Source organism: Astyanax mexicanus, chromosome 13, assembly GCF_023375975.1.
Source record: "Astyanax mexicanus isolate ESR-SI-001 chromosome 13, AstMex3_surface, whole genome shotgun sequence".
In the NCBI taxonomy this organism is placed as follows: Eukaryota; Metazoa; Chordata; class Actinopteri; order Characiformes; family Acestrorhamphidae; genus Astyanax; species Astyanax mexicanus.
In genome coordinates, this window is record NC_064420.1 from 36,320,045 (window position 1) to 36,337,204 (window position 17,160).

Genomic DNA, 17,160 nt, shown 5'->3' on the forward strand with positions numbered 1-17,160 from the left:
TAAAAAAAAGTGGCACACTTACAGCCTGACCTTCCACTGCTGCTCTCTGTCTGCCTAGAACGTCTTGTAACTGAGTGAAATGCTGGATAAAAGCCACCACTTCAGTCTGGAACCGCTGTGTGTGGACATACTGCACTGAAGCCATCTGCAGAGACACCTTCATATCACACTCCCTTTCTAGGTAAGGGTCAGGCTCTCCATACCTGCACAAGAACAGAAGCAATGACTTGTTGATAAGAAACTTGTAATTAAATGAAAAAAAAAAAACATTGTGTTTATTTAATAAAATATAATTATTAAATAAGAATAAGAATTACTTGTGTATGTTGAAGATGAGGGCCTCTCCACCCCGAGTTGTGAAGCGCTCCCTGTACAGGTCACCATGAGGGGTCAGGTCGATCAGTGACAGACTACCCAGGCTTCCTTGCAAGGCAAGATCTCCATCTAAAAAAGAACAAAAGAATAAGATGTAAATGTTAACAACAGCTGAAATGATGTAAATGTCAAGTGCCAAACACTTAAGAAAGACACTTTAACTTACCAATCATTTCTAAGTGTGTAAACAGTTTAGACACGCTAGCCTTAGCAAGCTCAGTGATCTTCTTATTCAACACCAGAGTCAGGGAATGAACCTGTTGAAGCAGAAGAGAAATATAAGTCTGCATTTTGATTTATATGTATATATAAAAAAAAAAAAGATAAAAAGGTAGGAATGCGCACAATACACCAAAATGATTAAAGTGACAATGGTTTAAAAAAAAGCCCTCAAGTGAAAAGACTGAATAATTAATACTGATGTTTGTATGTTACCACGTCTGCTGGGATGTTGTTAAAAAAAAATAAACATTGTACTTTTGTAATTGCTTTTTCTTTTAAAAAGTAAGAAAAACATTCATCTTAGCTATTCAATTATAAAACAAATGGCAAAATGAATCAAAACCTACAAAAAAACAATTCAGTATTTGAACTAGATGCATCACAGCTTCTATTTGTATTTAGGTAATAAATTATCCCAGAAATAACTGAGATAAACAATGATATTATTTTTTTGACAGTATAATAACATAATATAGAAATCACATTCACTTAAATACCAGTTAATTATTAACTATTAAGAATGTTTATAGTGAAATAAAACTCACACAAAGTTTACATATCAGTTAATTCACATTAATTGCCATTTCTTGTTAAGAAAATCAGAATGACAAATACTGAAGGCGGTATAAATGATTAAGGTCATGTACATATATTGTACAATAACGTAATTATCTTGATTATTTTTATTATTTTCATTTTGACACATTCCTAATAAAATGAATGCCTAATTATATACCTTCAGGTCTATTTTAGTGTTGACCCTCTCCTCCATTTCCTCCTCGCTCATTTCCGAGCACATATCAGATAAGTCAGTGGGAGCTGTGTTGTATAGTGGATGTCCAGGCATGGGCTGAGGAGAGGTTGTAGGCACTTTCACAGCATGGTTATTGGCAGTAGAACCGATGCCAAAAAAGTCCAGAATGACGACCCAGGTTTGCAGCGTGATGAGAACGTCCAGGCAGTTGAAGTCTACATCTATGCTACGTCCGACGCTGCCATAGCGGGTCTTAAACTCCGGGTGTCGCTTGTCCACCAGAAGAACATTAATGTGAACCAGGGAGTCATCAAAGTCTGGTGGAGGATGAGGGGATGGTGTATTCCGAGAGGGTGAAGGGGGAGGGGTGCTGGGGCATTCTGGGTCCTTCTTACTTTTGCGGCTGGACGCAGACGGAGTACTGGGGTGCCTCTGATAAAACTGGAAGACATTCTGGGCCTCCTCGATTTGAGCTGGCAGTGAGCGCGGCATGTCTGGGTACATGGCATTGGATGCCGATGGACACGATTGAGAGAGGTACTCTTTAGGACTGAAGGTAGACGGCTTTGGAGCGCCTCTAGAAACCATGAGGTGCTTGTGCTTGGACTCTGGATTTTGTTCTAGAAGGTCTTCCATTAGCAGGGAACGAAGGGCCAGCTGGACTGACAAAGAGTAAGGATGGTCCTTAGCAAAGTCTCCCTCCAGGTCCTGGAACCGAACACTGACCAATCCCTGAGACCCTTGGCTGAGGTCTGCACTCAGCTGCACCTGGAGCTCAGACACCTTGAAGTTGATTCTGATCTGGGTGAAGGAGGGAGGCTGGAGAGGAGGGCTGGTGCTCTGGAGCGGTAGTGGGGTTGAGAGGGAGGATGATATTGAAGAGTATGATAATCCAATAAGAGGGGGATCTCGAGCAAACAAGCCACCCTGTGGGTCTGGGAAGCGATGTGGTTTGGTGGAGGAGGGTGTAGGTGGTGGGGGAGTTGGTGGCTGACTGGGAGACACTCTCTGGTCTTCAATGACTGACAGGTTATCCAGAGTTTGAAGGACCTGCTCATACACAGGCTTACAGAGGAAAACCTACATAAAAAAAGAAAAAGGAAGGTGTCAGAAAAATGTCAAAGAAAAGTAGATAACATAAGTGCATAAGTAAGACTACTTACCTGTACAGCGTTCACAAATTTGCCCTCAACTCTCAACAGTCCTGTACTTTGGTATGGTTCATCACAAGATAGAAAGGTGAACTGTGTGTTCTCATCTATGGGAACTTTCTCCAGAGTGCACTGAATGGTGGTGTCTTTTAGAATGTGGAAAGCTGAGAAATAAAGAGAAAATAAAATGGCAATAAAATTAGATAGAGCATTTAAATTGCATCAAAAAGTTTTAAGGAGGCTCTCTGATAGACAAGTAGGCTATTTCAATGTCTTACGAAGCTTTTACACCTACTAGGTTTGCTGGGGACCTTTAAACCTTTTTCTTTCATCCAATACAAACAAAGGGGCTGCTAATCAATGTCCAGACCAAAGGACAAAAATTAGAGGAACCTGAGGCAGACATTCGTCACTAGAGCTGGGCGATATGGAACAAAACTAATATCTTGATATTTTTTTCTCTGAATGGTGATATACAATATATATCGCAACATTGTATCATTCCATAAGGTAATAACAGTCTGTGGTCTGTGAATTTCGCCAAAATCATTCAGTCAAGTATAGGGAGAGATGGAAGTGTGATGCCAACAGAAGGTAACAAAGTTCTTTAGTGTGCTCAATAAACTGCAGTTTGAAATCAAAACTATGCAAACCGCATGTATACTATGTAACACACATACACATTAACCTTGGTTCAGACTGAGATCCAGACTTTCAGGTATAAAAAAGATCCATTAATTTCTCCACTAAAACAAGCTGCTCTTTGATAGACTCTTTTATAAAACAGTTCAATCGGGTAATTTGGACAACATGCAACTATATGGAAACTTATAACAGCAAGAAAACAAACCATAAAAAAGTTAAATAATGCCAGATAATAAAGATAAGGATGAATATTCTCACCTTTTCCACGGCTTAGATACTCAAAGAAGTCATGGCGAGTAAACCGTTGCTCTTCAAAGCCGACAGTGCTGCTATGAGCTGGTGATTGACTGGAATTGAAGCTGCTGTCAGGGCGAGGTGCCTTCCTCAAAACTAGCTGACTGGTATTGACAGAATACAGCCGTATATCCTTAATTTCAACCTGTAACTTCTCCCCTTCAGAGTCTTGTCCAGCGACAAAGTTCTGAATGGTAATGCTTCCCAAGTGACCGACAAGAAGCTCTGGGTGGCCATGTTTCCGAGGAATGGACACAACAGGAGATTCTATACTGACATTTAGAGTAAGTTTAACCAGAAAGGAGTCCAGGCCTGGTTCTTCCTTAGCATCTATTAGATCCATTTCATCTTCAAAGGGGTCCAGTGTCCAGTTGCACTGACTATGTGACCTGGATCTCCTAGATGGGGTCTCAAACAGAGACACCATCCCACTGTATTCTGCTGTTTTTGTGGCCAGCACTGTGGATACTTTTGTAGCAGCAGTCTTAAGCATGGAGCGGAAGTTGTCTTCTACCTCATTGGCAGACAGACTGAGTTCTTTTAAGAACTTGGCAGAGTGGTTGTAGTGCAATGATGCCATATGAAGTTCTAAAGAACACTCTCCTTGAGACTTTTCCAAAAGACGGAAATTTAAAGCTTCGGAGGAAGTTAATGCAGATGTAGGAATGGTTAATTCAGAAGCTTTTGTTGCAGAAGGGTCATCTTCTGAATTTCCGATACTGACCACAAACTGGCCTCGTCCACTTTCCTGAGTAAGATCTAAAAGCTGAATGCATCCCAAGGAGCCATTGATGTCCAGGCGACTTCCCATTGATACATTGACCTTTGTCCCATTTATACTGGCCGTGGCAATTTTCATGCCCCTCTTTTCGCCACCCATGACAGTTCCAGTCGAAACTGTCCGCAGAAGAAGCAAATTTAATCTATGGATTTCTACAGTCAATTCTGTATTCTGATCATATGTAGACTGATACGTCTCGTCCTGACCCTGTCCATTGGGCAGTGGTGGTGGTGGTTGAGGTGTTGGTGGAGTCCAAGAGCTTTCTTCTTTGGGAAAGGACTGCTGGAGAAACTTCAGCAGCTCTACAATAGTTTCAGGGTTGAGAATAATATCCAAGTTGTTGACCTGCAAGGTGGTAACCTGAAGGGAGCTATCCAAGTTCATGGATGGACAGTCTGAGCTGACAAACTGATATTCCAGCTTAATGAGAACCTCCTGGTCTCTAAGAAACGAGCTGAGCGGAGATACCTTGTCAAAGGGCATTCCCAGTTCTGAAGGCTCTGGTGACTTCCCATCTTGTGAAACTGGTGACGTAGGTTGGCTTTCTCTTAAACTGCCAGTGGGCACATCAAAACTGAGGTGTTTATGGGATGCCACAAGCAGGTCAAAGTCAGAGCCATATGTCTGCAAGGTATCCACCAAGAGAAGACCATGAACTGTGAGGGCAACCTCAGCATCATAAGGTCGCTTCACGAAATGAGCATTTGTACCAAACACCTTGAGGACGGAGATATACCGCCCTCCACTTTCAACACCAAGCTGCATGTAGTTTATGTTGAATTCTGCAAGGAGGAGCCTGGATTCAACCAGAACCTCCCGTGTGTGCTGCTCAAGGGTCATCACACTCTTTGTGAGGTTTTTGTCAGACCCTTGGAGCTTCCACTGACTGTCCTCTCTTTGAAAGATTTTTTCATGGCGAAGCGTTAAAGGATCAGGAGACCTGAGACTCTCAGCTTTATCACCTCTGCCCTCATCTTCACTAGTACTGCTCAGCCTAGCCAGGCAGCTTCTCAGTGCGGTCATCTTCTCCAAGTTGATGTGCACTTTCAGGTCTGGTAAAGTCCCAGACAGAACCGCTCCTGGCAGCTGAGGGTCCGAGGTGTAACGCAGCCTCTGTTCCAGCTGTAAGAGCACATTAAACTTCTCCACGACATGGGTGGGCCCCACTTCACTCTCCTGAAGATGTTTCCAGTTGTCTTTGTAGCGACCAACCATGATCTGCAGATCATTGAATGATAAGGAGTATTTCTCATACAGCATCCTGCTAAAAGACTGGGATCCCTCCACAGATTTGAGGCTAGAGAGGTCCACAGTCTTCTCCTGCTCTTTGAAATCCGTCTCTGATTCAGGTGGAGGTGTAGCTAGAGGAGTCTGGTATTCCTCGTCGCTTAACTCATCCCCTTCTGATGGAGTGGCTTTGGACTTTGTTTGAAGATCATCTGTAAACACAGAATCAAATTCAAAATCAGAATAAACTACCATCAAAATTAGCTAGACAGGCAACCAAACAAACAAAATCTGCACACATTTTCACATTCTTTACCTTGTGAATTGGTAAGAAGGATACGACCAAGATCAACTACCACTAGCATTGGGTCATCAGACTGAAAATCATCTGGAAATATAACTTGAGGAGCACATATATCCAGTTTCATCGTCCAACGCTTACTATTCTCCTGTAGTTGAAAAAAGAAACAAATGTCCTAAGTCATAACAAATGCACACACACCAACCACAGATAATAATCATTTGAAAATAATAGTTACTTACAATGAACTCTCCAACTAGAAGCTGGTCTATGGTCTGACGGATTTCAGCTTTTGTCTGCATTTTGAGCTTGTTATATTGCCTCCTTGCTGCTTCAGCCACTCTCAATTCTAGCTCAGATTGATATCCAAACCCTGAAAACAAAACCAGTGAAATCAAAGCATTCAATAGAATTAATATTTATGAAGCCAAAATCGTTTTTCATGTTGGCCGTAGAGGCCAGAAGTAGAGACACAGTAATCTGTATTCATTAATAAAAAGTTCATACACTTTTTAACCAATAACTTTCCATGCCTTCAAGGCAATTTTTTTTCAACAAAATCAACTAAAATTATAATTAAAACTGATTGTAGTAGGTGTAAAATGATCAGATAAAATGTTGACACAATCTTTAATAAGAAAATGTGTGTCAGATCCTGAGAGCTCCATTTGTGTAGGGCTAAATTACTGAATTAACTCTGAGCTGACGTATTTGTTAGCTCAAAACAGATTTTCTCCATCGATTAACTGAAACACATTTGTAGATCAAATTTCCATGACTTTTCCAAAACGTCCTGGGTATTTTTATTTTTCCTAAACTTATACAGACATATAAATAGCTATGAATTTTCCAGGTTTTTTTATGACCGTATGAACCCTGTAAAAATAGAACTTCTAAACAGCAAAAAGTTAACAAATGTCTACCTGAGGTATGTACTCGACCCTTATAGAAAAAGTCGGCCACTTTCTTGATAGCCTGAGGATTGTAGATAATGTTGAGAGGGCTGGTATTGACCTCCAGTCTCCTCTCAAATTTGCTTCTTATCGGGTTACGCTCATAGATCATCTCAAAGACAGGAGACGCAGAAGACTCAGTATCAGCAGCTGAAAAATATAAAGAAAGTCAAAAACTGATTTAGCCAGAGAACACAAAAATCCATCATGTGTCCAAATCAATATTGTATTACTTTATCAGAGGTTCACATTTATCATTTTTCAAAAGTAATCACACAAATTGGGTTGCCCCTGCAGAAGCCACTTACCAACGTTGCTTTTGTCTGTACTACTACTCTGTCCAAAGGGTTGATTGATGGCAACTGCAACTTTGTCCTAAAATAGAGGGAGAAGTTATTATGGCCAAAACATTAAAGTACAGAAAAGACTGAAAAATTCCTATAGAAACCTACTGGTTTTGGAGACACCAATACTGGGAATATGGAGCCCTGTGTGGTGAGATCTCTTAGAAATAATCCTCCAAGCTTTACAGAGAGCAGAGAAGACTCTGAGCGAGGCAGTGACTCAATGCCAATCTTCACGCCTACAAGTAAAATCAAAATTTAGCATCACAAAATGTGGGTTACAGTCAATTAGGTGCAGTATACTGAATTTACTTCACCTGAAAACTCCAACTGAATAACTCCACTCTCACTGGACAGTGGATTCAATTTATCCTGCTGGAAAAGAGTGACCGCTGCCTTCTCTAGAAGGAAATCCAGCCGTGCAAAGAGGTGATCCCTCCTGGTAAAAGTGTTGAGAGTCTGAGAGTCTTCCAAAGGGTCGAAGAGATCATCTGTTTCAGCTGTGGATGAAATTTGCATATATCAAATTAATCATCTGTATACTGTAAAGTGACAGTCTGTAGGTTTGGGGATTTAGGGATATCTTGCTGGTGAGAATGTGTACTTGTGCAGAAAAAGCATGAAGAAAAGTACTTTTAATCCACATTAATGTAAATAAATCGCTGCGTGAAATTTTGGCTTTTTAGTGTACTGGTATGTTCAATTTGTTTATTTATGCAATACTAATAATTGTAGAAAGCAGTTTCATCCAGCAAATCTACCAGACCACAACAGGGGGATAACAATAGTACAATGTGAAAGTCGTACAATTTTTGGGTGCATTCTTTTAATCTCAATATGACGTGCATGTTTAGAACACTGAAAACTCACTCAGAATATCCCACTGAGCAGTTCCAGGCATGAGCTCATCTGTTACTGGCTGCCCATCTGGCCCCCTCTCAGCACCTCCATACCAGCCACCCCATCCGGGGAACCAGGATTGCAGGTACTGGATCATACCCGAACTTCCACTCCTTGGAATTGAACTGGAAGGGGAGGAGGCTGGTGGTTCTGACATGGGCTCTCTTACACTCTGCAAATTGAATTTAAGGTAAAGATGTAGACACAGATAACTGGTAATGCATTTTCAAGAGGTGTTTCTCAATGAAACACTCCTTCCAGTATTCAAATTACTGTCATTGTTGTTCTTGGCAGATTAAAATTCAGTTTTACAAAGCAAGTCAAAAAACAGACATACCAAATGGGTGGTACAGACTACAAGACGTCTGATTTTAGTTAATGTGCTTTTGACCTAAATAACACAAATCTTTGCTTGCCTCTGCGATTTCCTCCTGCTTGCGAAAAGAGTCATGAACGATTTCCCTGAGACTCTGCAACTCCTCCAGGGTCTGCTCATCTTCAATCCTCTCAAACTCATCCTGTTTTTAGAAGTGACAGACTGCAGATTAGAGCTGCATGATACTGAAAAAACCGACATTGCAATAAAAAAACTAAAACAAAAGTATTTTGTTTGTGAAATGAAGAAATACAATAACACGTCACCAGCAATCAGTAATCTAGCATACCATAATACTAAAAGGCTACTGTATGTATGTATGTATGTATGCAATCTGTACTGGTGAGAAATGTGTCTTACATGACACTGCACATTATGTAATGAGTCGATTACGCATACCAACATTGCGATGACAATACAGACATGATATACTGTGCAGTCCTACTGCAGATCACAGTTCTGCAGGCTAAATGTTTCATTTGTAAAAGCAGACTTGTTAAATATATATGACATTGAAAAGGCCCGGTAGTAAGCTTTGTGTCAAGCCATTAAGTCTATAAGACTAATGAGGGTGTTTTACCTCCTCCTGTGGGCTCAGAGTAACTCCTTTAAGCCTCTGGCGGTAAAGGCTAGTGTAGAGCTGAGCATCGCGCGCTCGCTGAAGAGCAAAATCCCAGTTCCCTCGCCTTCGCTTCTCCCTGATCTCGTCTAGGTTTGCACTGATGGCAAATATCCACCACTGGCGGCAACTGTTTCAAAAATCAATAAAATACATTTTATGTTCGTCACCAAAAGATATTATATTAAAAGTATAGAGTAAATGAACAAAAATATGAAATTTTAGGGTGGCATCTAATAACTATTTCGGTAGTTACATAATCTGTTGTTTATTTTACTGATTATTCGATTAGTCACCAATTATTTCTGCTTTGCCCTCCTTCTTTGTTTCCTGTGGGCACAGCTCCTGTTTACAGCTTTCTCAAGCACTTCATAACCGCTTAAAATGCTTTTAAAATGCCCAGAAGACATCCTTTTGGCGCTTCTGGTATTAAGAGTGAAATAGCAGTCATAAACACACCCCCAGGGTGTTGTAAAGTGCTTTGCAGCTACAACTAAATGACTATTTAACACTGAAATTAGGAGTCTTTTTAGATTTTTATAACTTTTTAGATTAGATTTGTCAATTTGGTCAACAAATCGTTGAAGCCATACTAGAATGTCCTGCACTATTGTGAGGATTTGATGGCATTTAGCAACAAAGCTAGCCAAAGCCCATATCAGGCATTAGGTTCATGCTTATCTGTTGTTTAAACAAACATCAGAATGCATTTACACATCTGTGTCAGTAATAGGTGCAACTTAAAGTAGCTGAATGCATTTATTACTAAAGGATAGTGTATATAAATATTCATGTGAAAGCATAACACTGCAATCCTTACTTTCCTGAGACAGGGACTTTGGGTCTCCACTTGCGGAACAGCATCTCCCTCTCTTTTCTGTCCAGCTCTTTGAGAAAGGCCATTATCTGCTGATACTGGACCTGTTGTTTTGTTTAATGTTATAAAAATAAAAAAAAGCTTTAATACAGAATGTTTAAGGAAACCTTACATACAAACTGTGAGAAAAATTAAATTAAATTTAATACAGGGATGCACCAATAAGATACTGAATATTGTACACAATATTAATAAAACTAGCTGGATCATCAGGTATCAGATAACTGGGTCAATGCATTCACTAAACATAATGCCTGCAAAGAGAACAGCTACATGCTGGTATTCTACGTTTCATAAATATAGATACACAACAAAGAACAAATATCATAGCAAACATCAAGGATTACCTCATTAACTATCAGAAAGTTATTTAACATGGAAAAACAGTTAGCATTTCAGCTTAAACTAGCTGTTAGCACTGCAGCTAAATTATCAATCTAGAATTCATAACTTGGGTTCAGACCAGTGTTCTCAAGTCTCACGTGCACCTCAGCGAGTTCACATGCTCACACACCACACATGGTATTTCTCACGCTTGCCAATCCATTGGATGTATATTATAATGTACTGTTGTTGAGCCAATCAGAATATAGATCGCTCTGTTGTTAGGCAGATCCAGTCAAAGAGGGTGGAGTTTCAGCCAACCCCCCCCACATTTAACCACTGAAGAACTCCCACCAAACTTCAAAACTTAAGAGCCGTGGTTCAGATATAATCTGATCTAACCATCATGTTGTCATCAACTGAGTAGAATTTAGCTGTTTTTTCTGAACTGGATTGCTCATTAATTTAAAGAAATTAAATCTTAGTTTAAATAGGATAGCAGACATCCTGTGCAGCCATCTCTGTTCACAGACTGTACAAGTGTCCTCCAGAAAAAGTGTATTGGTGCATCCCTAAATTAATACATGTAATATGTAATTTACAAAAAGTCACCACTGTCTTTGAGCTAAGCTAATGCAGAGCAGTACCTGTGAGAGATGCAGTGACAGAGGCTCCAGCTGGACCTGACCCTCAATGCGGGGGGTACTGCGAGAGCGCAGAGGCTCCTTAGAGGCGTTCCTCCTCAGCAGCACAGAAGCGCACACAGGCTCAAATATGTACTGATGCTCTCGGCTCTGCATGCAGGCAGTCATGCTCTCCTGTATTAAATGTATAAAAAAGTATAACGTACGGGAAAATTGTTTACCACTAAAAAAAATCCTGAGACTACTTTGTAAAAGAAAATATTCTTTAACATTGCTACCTGTATCTCAGCTGGAGGAAGATTTCCAAGCATAGTGCACTTGGTATCCCAGTACACACTGAACTCCTCGATTTCCAACTGCTTCTGTCGCATGAGCTTCTGAGCCTGTGAAGACAGAGATATGTTCTAATTTGCATATACAATAGCGTGACTGACAAAAAATGGTGTACACAAATATTTTAGGGCTATAAACACCCCTTTATGCATAAACAAACATTTATACAAATTGAGATAAATGGGAGGTGTGTATAAAGAAACAATGCTTGTATTTTATTAAAACCCATACCTGCAATATATCAATTTCTCTTTCTTTCTAATCATCATATATAACACAGGCAAATCAAGTCAAGACAAGTACTAATATTGCATACTTCCAGCGTTCATCATCGCTGTCAAGATATAACCTCACAACTTAACAGTAATTATCTATTAGCATTAAGATTACACAAAGAAGAGCTAAAAATTTTGGAAGATGCTAAGAAATCATAAACAAATAGTGATGATATGTGGATTTATTTATAATATATCTAATCAGTGGAGTCACTGTGAACCAAAAATGAAACCAAAAATACAAAATAAAAAATAAGTCTTTTATTTTCCAGAATTCATCTTAATATCTACTGTTTATCTTACCAGTTCTTTAGATGGGTTCTGTGCCGACACATTCTTAATACACACTCCAAACGCGAATGGTTTTTCTGGGTTGGAGAAGTTATCCTCAAACCTTAAGTGAACACCTTGAATCTTCAGCTGTAAAGAAAGATTTCATTACATTTTATTTACAATCAGCTGAAATATCCCGTAACAGAAAAGTTTGAACTTTAATCTACAAATAAATCATATGTGAAAATAAGTTACCTCAATGTTTTCAACTATTCTGGTGACCACAGAGGCAGTGACAGAGTACCAGTATGACTCTCCCTTCTGCTCACATTCACTCTGAACAACAAAAACAGTCACATTTACACAAAAGCTCTTTAGTTACATTTCAGTCACCTTCTGGTTTAGTTATTTTTAAGCCTGTGCTTCACTACCTTCCATTTGTCCTCCAAGGCTTTGAGCAGCTGTTTCTTCAGCTCTCGCTCGGCTTCCTTTTCCTGTGCCTCATCGTATTCCTGAGGGTGTGCAGGGCCAATAATAAGATTCAGCTGGGACATGGAAATGAGCCATGGGTCACTGTGAGGACGATAGAAGGGGATCTGGAGCACAATCTTCCCAATGAAGCCTGCACACATTTAAAACGCAAAACAAGCATTAAGTTTATGAAAAAGAGTTTCTTTTAAAAGGATTATTTTATACAAGAGACATTATAAATGAGAACATTGGCCACTGGTTGAAATATGAATAGGGGTTCCGGTAACATTCAACATGGTGTCTGTTTACAGATAAAGTTCTGCTCTTCAACAAAAGAAAGATAATCAGTTTGCTCCTTTTGCTGCAAGGGGAGCACTATATACTTTAACTTAATGCTCCTGTAAAGTGGACAAATAGAGTGCTTGGAAGGCTCTTATTTAAGCTCTTAGGCTTGCCTTACTCAGTACATCACGTTGAGCGCCCCACACAAAACAATTGGAGCTATGCTCTAATAAAATAACTTCAATTAATAATAGTTAAATAGCTTGTTGGAATGTTGATTTAGCCTAGCTAGCTAGCTACTTTATGATCCATGTCCACAACAGTAGCCTACCTCCATTTTAAAAGTGGGCGTGGCAGAAAAAGGTGAATAAGGACTTTAATTATACTCAGCAGTTTTTAACAAGACTAACCTGATTTGAACATTTTCTGCATTCACTTCATTTTACATTAACAAAGCAAGTCAAAGTTAAATATTTCAGTGCAACAAAGAAGACACTCTTCAGTGTCACCAAACCAGAAATTCCTGATCTTCCATATTTAGAGATGGTAAAACAGACAAATCATCTTTAGGGCCATCGAATAACTCGTACCTGCTTTGACTTCAAAAGGAAGATCAAACTCTCTGAGGGCATCTTTCCTTAATGGAAGGTTCTCAAGTTCTACCGCTCCTAGAAGACAAAGAAAAAGTGCATTCACTCGATTTTCTGAAATATTTATATTAACTCAAACAGCATGTCTTCAAGTCAACAGGGAAAAGCCTTACCTTTGAGGAGAGCGACAGAAAGTTGATCAGTGTTAAGATTGCTGACATATTTGCCCAGGTATGTGTTGAGTACCCAGGCAACAAGTCCCTCCAACATTATGAGACGTCAGGGTGGAGGGACTGGGCTGAGGTGGGGGTAAATGGGAGGGGATCTTCGGTAGCAACGGACAGGGGTTTCACTCTGAATGCTTACAGCGGTCATTTGAAGTCTAGCAAAACAAAATGGCAAAGATTACAAATTGCATAATGAAAGAGTTATCCAAAAGCAAAGTCATAGTGATGTCATAAGTCATACAGCATACATTGCACGGGCCTTATTTCAAAGTACACTGACTGTATGGAATAGTCTAAAACCATTTTTTTGTATTTACTGGCAGGCAAAAACGGCTTTTTGAACTCACAACTCTTTCAGTAAATGTAGCTGAGAAGGTAAGATATGATAATCTAACTGCATTTTTAAACCATATATCTTTAAGATTTTAAACTTCAGTACAAAAAAACACTAAAACACCAAAAATGGGCCTGCAAGCAACCATACAAGACCTGGTAGACCACCAAAACTGCCTGCTTTAGTAAGGCAAGAACTAATGTTAGCATTTGTGAGAGAAATAGACTATCCATGCTTCACTGTTAGAAAGACAAAGAATGCTTCCTTCTTTTTGTCCTGACCTGTTCTGAAAATGAATATCTTGTATTTAAATGCTAGTTTGCATTTATATGTTGTAAATAAACTCTGACGGTCTGTGATATTTGCATAATGCTATGTCTAATATTGAAGAAAGCCATAAAACAGTAAATAAAGCAAAGCAGGACATGTGAAACTAGACAATGGCAAGAGTTAAGCTAGCTGATTATGAGCTACATGCATGAACAGAAAAATATAGTTACTACTCTCTCTCTCTCTTATATCTTTAGACACTGACAAGCACACAGCTAGACAGACAGCTCAGACAGTGATCAGTGCCAAGCAGAAACAGGACTGCCAAAATATTGCTGTGGTGTAGTAGTAGTTATACTTCAGTTTCTGAATGAGTTTCCTATGTAAAGGTATACGTTTGAGTAAAATGAACCTTGTTGTTTTATTCTATAAACTACGGACAACATTTCTCCCAAATTCCATTATAAAAATATTTTCATTTAGAGCATTTATTTGCAGAAAATGAAAAAGAAGCAGAGCTTTCAGACCTCAAATAATGTAAAGAAAACAAGTTCATATTAAAAAAAATGTAAGAGTTCAGAAATCCTGAATCCTGAGTTCAGAATAACCCTGGTTTTGAATCACAGTTTTCATGAATCTTTGCATGTTCTCCTCCACCAGTCTTACACACTGCTTTTGGATAACTTTATGCCACTCCTGGTGCAAAAATTCAAGCAGTTCAGCTTGGTTGGATGGCTTTTGATCATCCATCTTCCTCTTGATTATATTCCAGAGGTTTTCAATATGGTAAAAAAAATCATACTTTTAAAGTGGTCTTTAAATAGTGGACGTAAGAGAGTAGAGAAAGTACAGATACCGCATTTTAGTATTAAGTACAGTAAGCTAGTAAAGTAGTTGATCACTGCAAGTGGTGCTTAGATAGGATCAATGTGCGATTACAGTGGGCTGTAATAATGGGGCCTATTTGGAAAGCTGGGTACCAACAAAAAACACATGTAGCTCCATATGAGAATGCTGGCTGTGGTCCTGAAACAAAACTGTAGCTGTTAAGGGTGATTATAGTTAGATTGATAGTTCTGCTTACCATTCTTTTAGGCCCAGGCGTGAAAGCAACCAGTTATGTAGTTAGCTTAGTCACTTTATTCCACACCTTGCTAAACTAGACAGCTGAAAGTAACTTAATAATAGTGTTGCCAGAACATTTAACTAGCTATAAAGAACCCCCAGACAACCAGAGTAATTAAGATAGCCTAGCTGGCTAACGTGGAGTTACACTGCGCAGCAAAACAGAAACAGAAACATGTAAACACATGCTAAGCTAGTTTAGTTAGTCTCTCAGCAGCTTAGCTAGCTTTCTAATTAGCTAGTTAACCTAGCGGGGTCCTTCTCGTCTTCTCCGCATATTATACACCACAGAGCTGACAGCACACACACTGACAAAGCGGACTAACAAACAAACGGCGAGCAAACAACTCCAGCGCCCCGGTCAGAGAGAGAGGAGCTGCGGGGGTAAAGGTTACAGTCGCTACTACACTGAGCCTGTTAGCCGCTTTAGCATAACTGCACAGACAACCAGCAACTTTCCACACATAGCTAACCTACACACCTGCTCTAACCGACCCGCTGCCTCCGTCTCTCAGCGCTCTGCTGTACCGCCCCCCGGCTCTTATCCTCCGCGCTTTATCCAGCTATCTGCCCGCTTTACTCAGCGTCTCTCCGCTCTTTGTGTTTATCGCTGAGCCCCATGTCAAACTGACACAAGCGCTGAGTTTCCTGGAACAAGCCAACAGCGCCGTACGAACTGTTCACACGAACCGATTCCTTTACAAACGATTCATTACTCCACTGAACCCAGGTGTAGAAGTATACAGCTCTGGGAAAAAATAAGAGACCACTTACAATAGATTAGTTTCTTCGTTTTGACCAAATAAAAAAATAAACATAAACATAAATCTACATATAATCTGAGTAAAACGAAAATTCATTAAATTTTCAGTAAAGTTAACGTTACACATGTAAATTTCAGCTGTTGCAATGCCCCATATAAAAAATAATTTATGTAAAATACATTTGAAAGTGTATGAAACGGGTCAACATTATTTTTCTTAATGTCCTGCAATTGTTTGAAATACATTTTTAAAAATAAGGAATACAGTTGACAAACAGCTATAAAATATAATAAAATATATTATATAAATTATACTATGAATTTTGGAGCAAAGTCGCAGAATATTTAAATCTGTCTGACTTGTAGCTATGTAACATTTCTTATACTTGTGTATTTTTTTGCTTTATTTCATAAAATATATATATATATATATATATATATATATATATATATATATATATATATATATATATATATATATATATATATATTAATAACACTGATGCCTATTCTCATTGGTGTGCTATTTGTTTGTGGTGATTGATTAATGTGCTATTTTTCTGTACATTGCATTTACTTTATAACCAATAAAACAATACATTTTTAGATTAGCTTTTCATTTTCGCTCTGTACAAGATTCTAACCTCTTATTATTCCTACTTACTTGTGTTTTTTTGTCTGAATAAATGTGTAGAAGAATCATAGGGATTTGCAGAAATCAGTAATAGTATTAATAGAAAAGGTTATGACATAATGAACTTGGCTTGTTGTAAAACAAATGAATCTACGAGTCTAAGTTCGGTTCATTTTAGCGAATATGTCCAAAGAATCGATTCAGCAAACTGAACCAAACTGACGAGCAAAGTTCCAACCGGGCTTTTCCGGTCACGTGCCAAAACAAAGCGATTTGCCGCGCCTGCGCTGTAGTAGACATCTAGCGTTGGGAGGTCTGGGTGGGCTGGGCGACATGGCCCTAAAGTAATATCACAATATTTCAGGATATAAAGATATGTTTGCAGATATGACAAAACATTTAACAGTAAAAAATAATAATTCCATGAATAACAAAATTATTATACAATTTTATTTGGTGATATTATTGTATATAATATGATATGATATGATATTACTAATTGAGATTTTTACCAGATTGTAACAGAAGTCCTTGATCCATCATGTCATGATACTAATAATGCACTCCATATATCCAGGATTGAAGTAAAATTAAATATATTAGACAGACACTATCTGTCTCTACTAGATATTTAATGGAAAATGAGGTCAGTGTGAATTCTTTTGCTACAACCAGCAAAAACATTGTACCCTGATTGTCCATATGGCCCTAAAATGAATGAGTTTATATATTTTAGTATATTTGTTTATATTCAAAATTCTTGGCGATATTACTACGTACCATAAGATACGACACA

The 17,160-nt window shown here is 38.9% G+C and overlaps 1 protein-coding gene across 4 annotated transcripts in view; it reads right to left on the reverse strand.

Annotated features, from left to right (window-relative positions):
* The window catches only part of vps13d (vacuolar protein sorting 13 homolog D), a 70,722-nt gene extending 55,090 nt beyond the window's left edge, over positions 1 to 15,632 (reverse strand). For 3 of the 4 annotated variants that reach the window (XM_049486366.1, XM_049486367.1, XM_049486364.1), the window contains exons 1-24: positions 14,927 to 15,632; positions 13,185 to 13,393; positions 13,012 to 13,089; positions 12,100 to 12,290; positions 11,924 to 12,004; positions 11,699 to 11,815; positions 11,066 to 11,170; positions 10,791 to 10,961; positions 9,763 to 9,863; positions 8,904 to 9,072; positions 8,364 to 8,465; positions 7,918 to 8,119; positions 7,365 to 7,547; positions 7,156 to 7,286; positions 7,012 to 7,078; positions 6,674 to 6,853; positions 5,993 to 6,123; positions 5,766 to 5,898; positions 3,406 to 5,661; positions 2,515 to 2,666; positions 1,334 to 2,431; positions 542 to 632; positions 318 to 444; positions 23 to 203 (exon numbers count right to left, since the gene is read on the reverse strand). In XM_049486366.1, coding sequence (XP_049342323.1) covers positions 23 to 203; positions 318 to 444; positions 542 to 632; positions 1,334 to 2,431; positions 2,515 to 2,666; positions 3,406 to 5,661; positions 5,766 to 5,898; positions 5,993 to 6,123; positions 6,674 to 6,853; positions 7,012 to 7,078; positions 7,156 to 7,286; positions 7,365 to 7,547; positions 7,918 to 8,119; positions 8,364 to 8,465; positions 8,904 to 9,072; positions 9,763 to 9,863; positions 10,791 to 10,961; positions 11,066 to 11,170; positions 11,699 to 11,815; positions 11,924 to 12,004; positions 12,100 to 12,290; positions 13,012 to 13,089; positions 13,185 to 13,281 — 6,144 coding nt within the window. In that variant the 5' untranslated portion in view covers positions 13,282 to 13,393; positions 14,927 to 15,632. The remainder of the gene's footprint in view (positions 1 to 22; positions 204 to 317; positions 445 to 541; positions 633 to 1,333; positions 2,432 to 2,514; positions 2,667 to 3,405; positions 5,662 to 5,765; positions 5,899 to 5,992; positions 6,124 to 6,673; positions 6,854 to 7,011; positions 7,079 to 7,155; positions 7,287 to 7,364; positions 7,548 to 7,917; positions 8,120 to 8,363; positions 8,466 to 8,903; positions 9,073 to 9,762; positions 9,864 to 10,790; positions 10,962 to 11,065; positions 11,171 to 11,698; positions 11,816 to 11,923; positions 12,005 to 12,099; positions 12,291 to 13,011; positions 13,090 to 13,184; positions 13,394 to 14,926) is intronic. The other variant, XM_049486365.1, reaches the window with a different exon arrangement.
* Between the last annotated feature and the right edge of the window lie 1,528 nt (positions 15,633 to 17,160).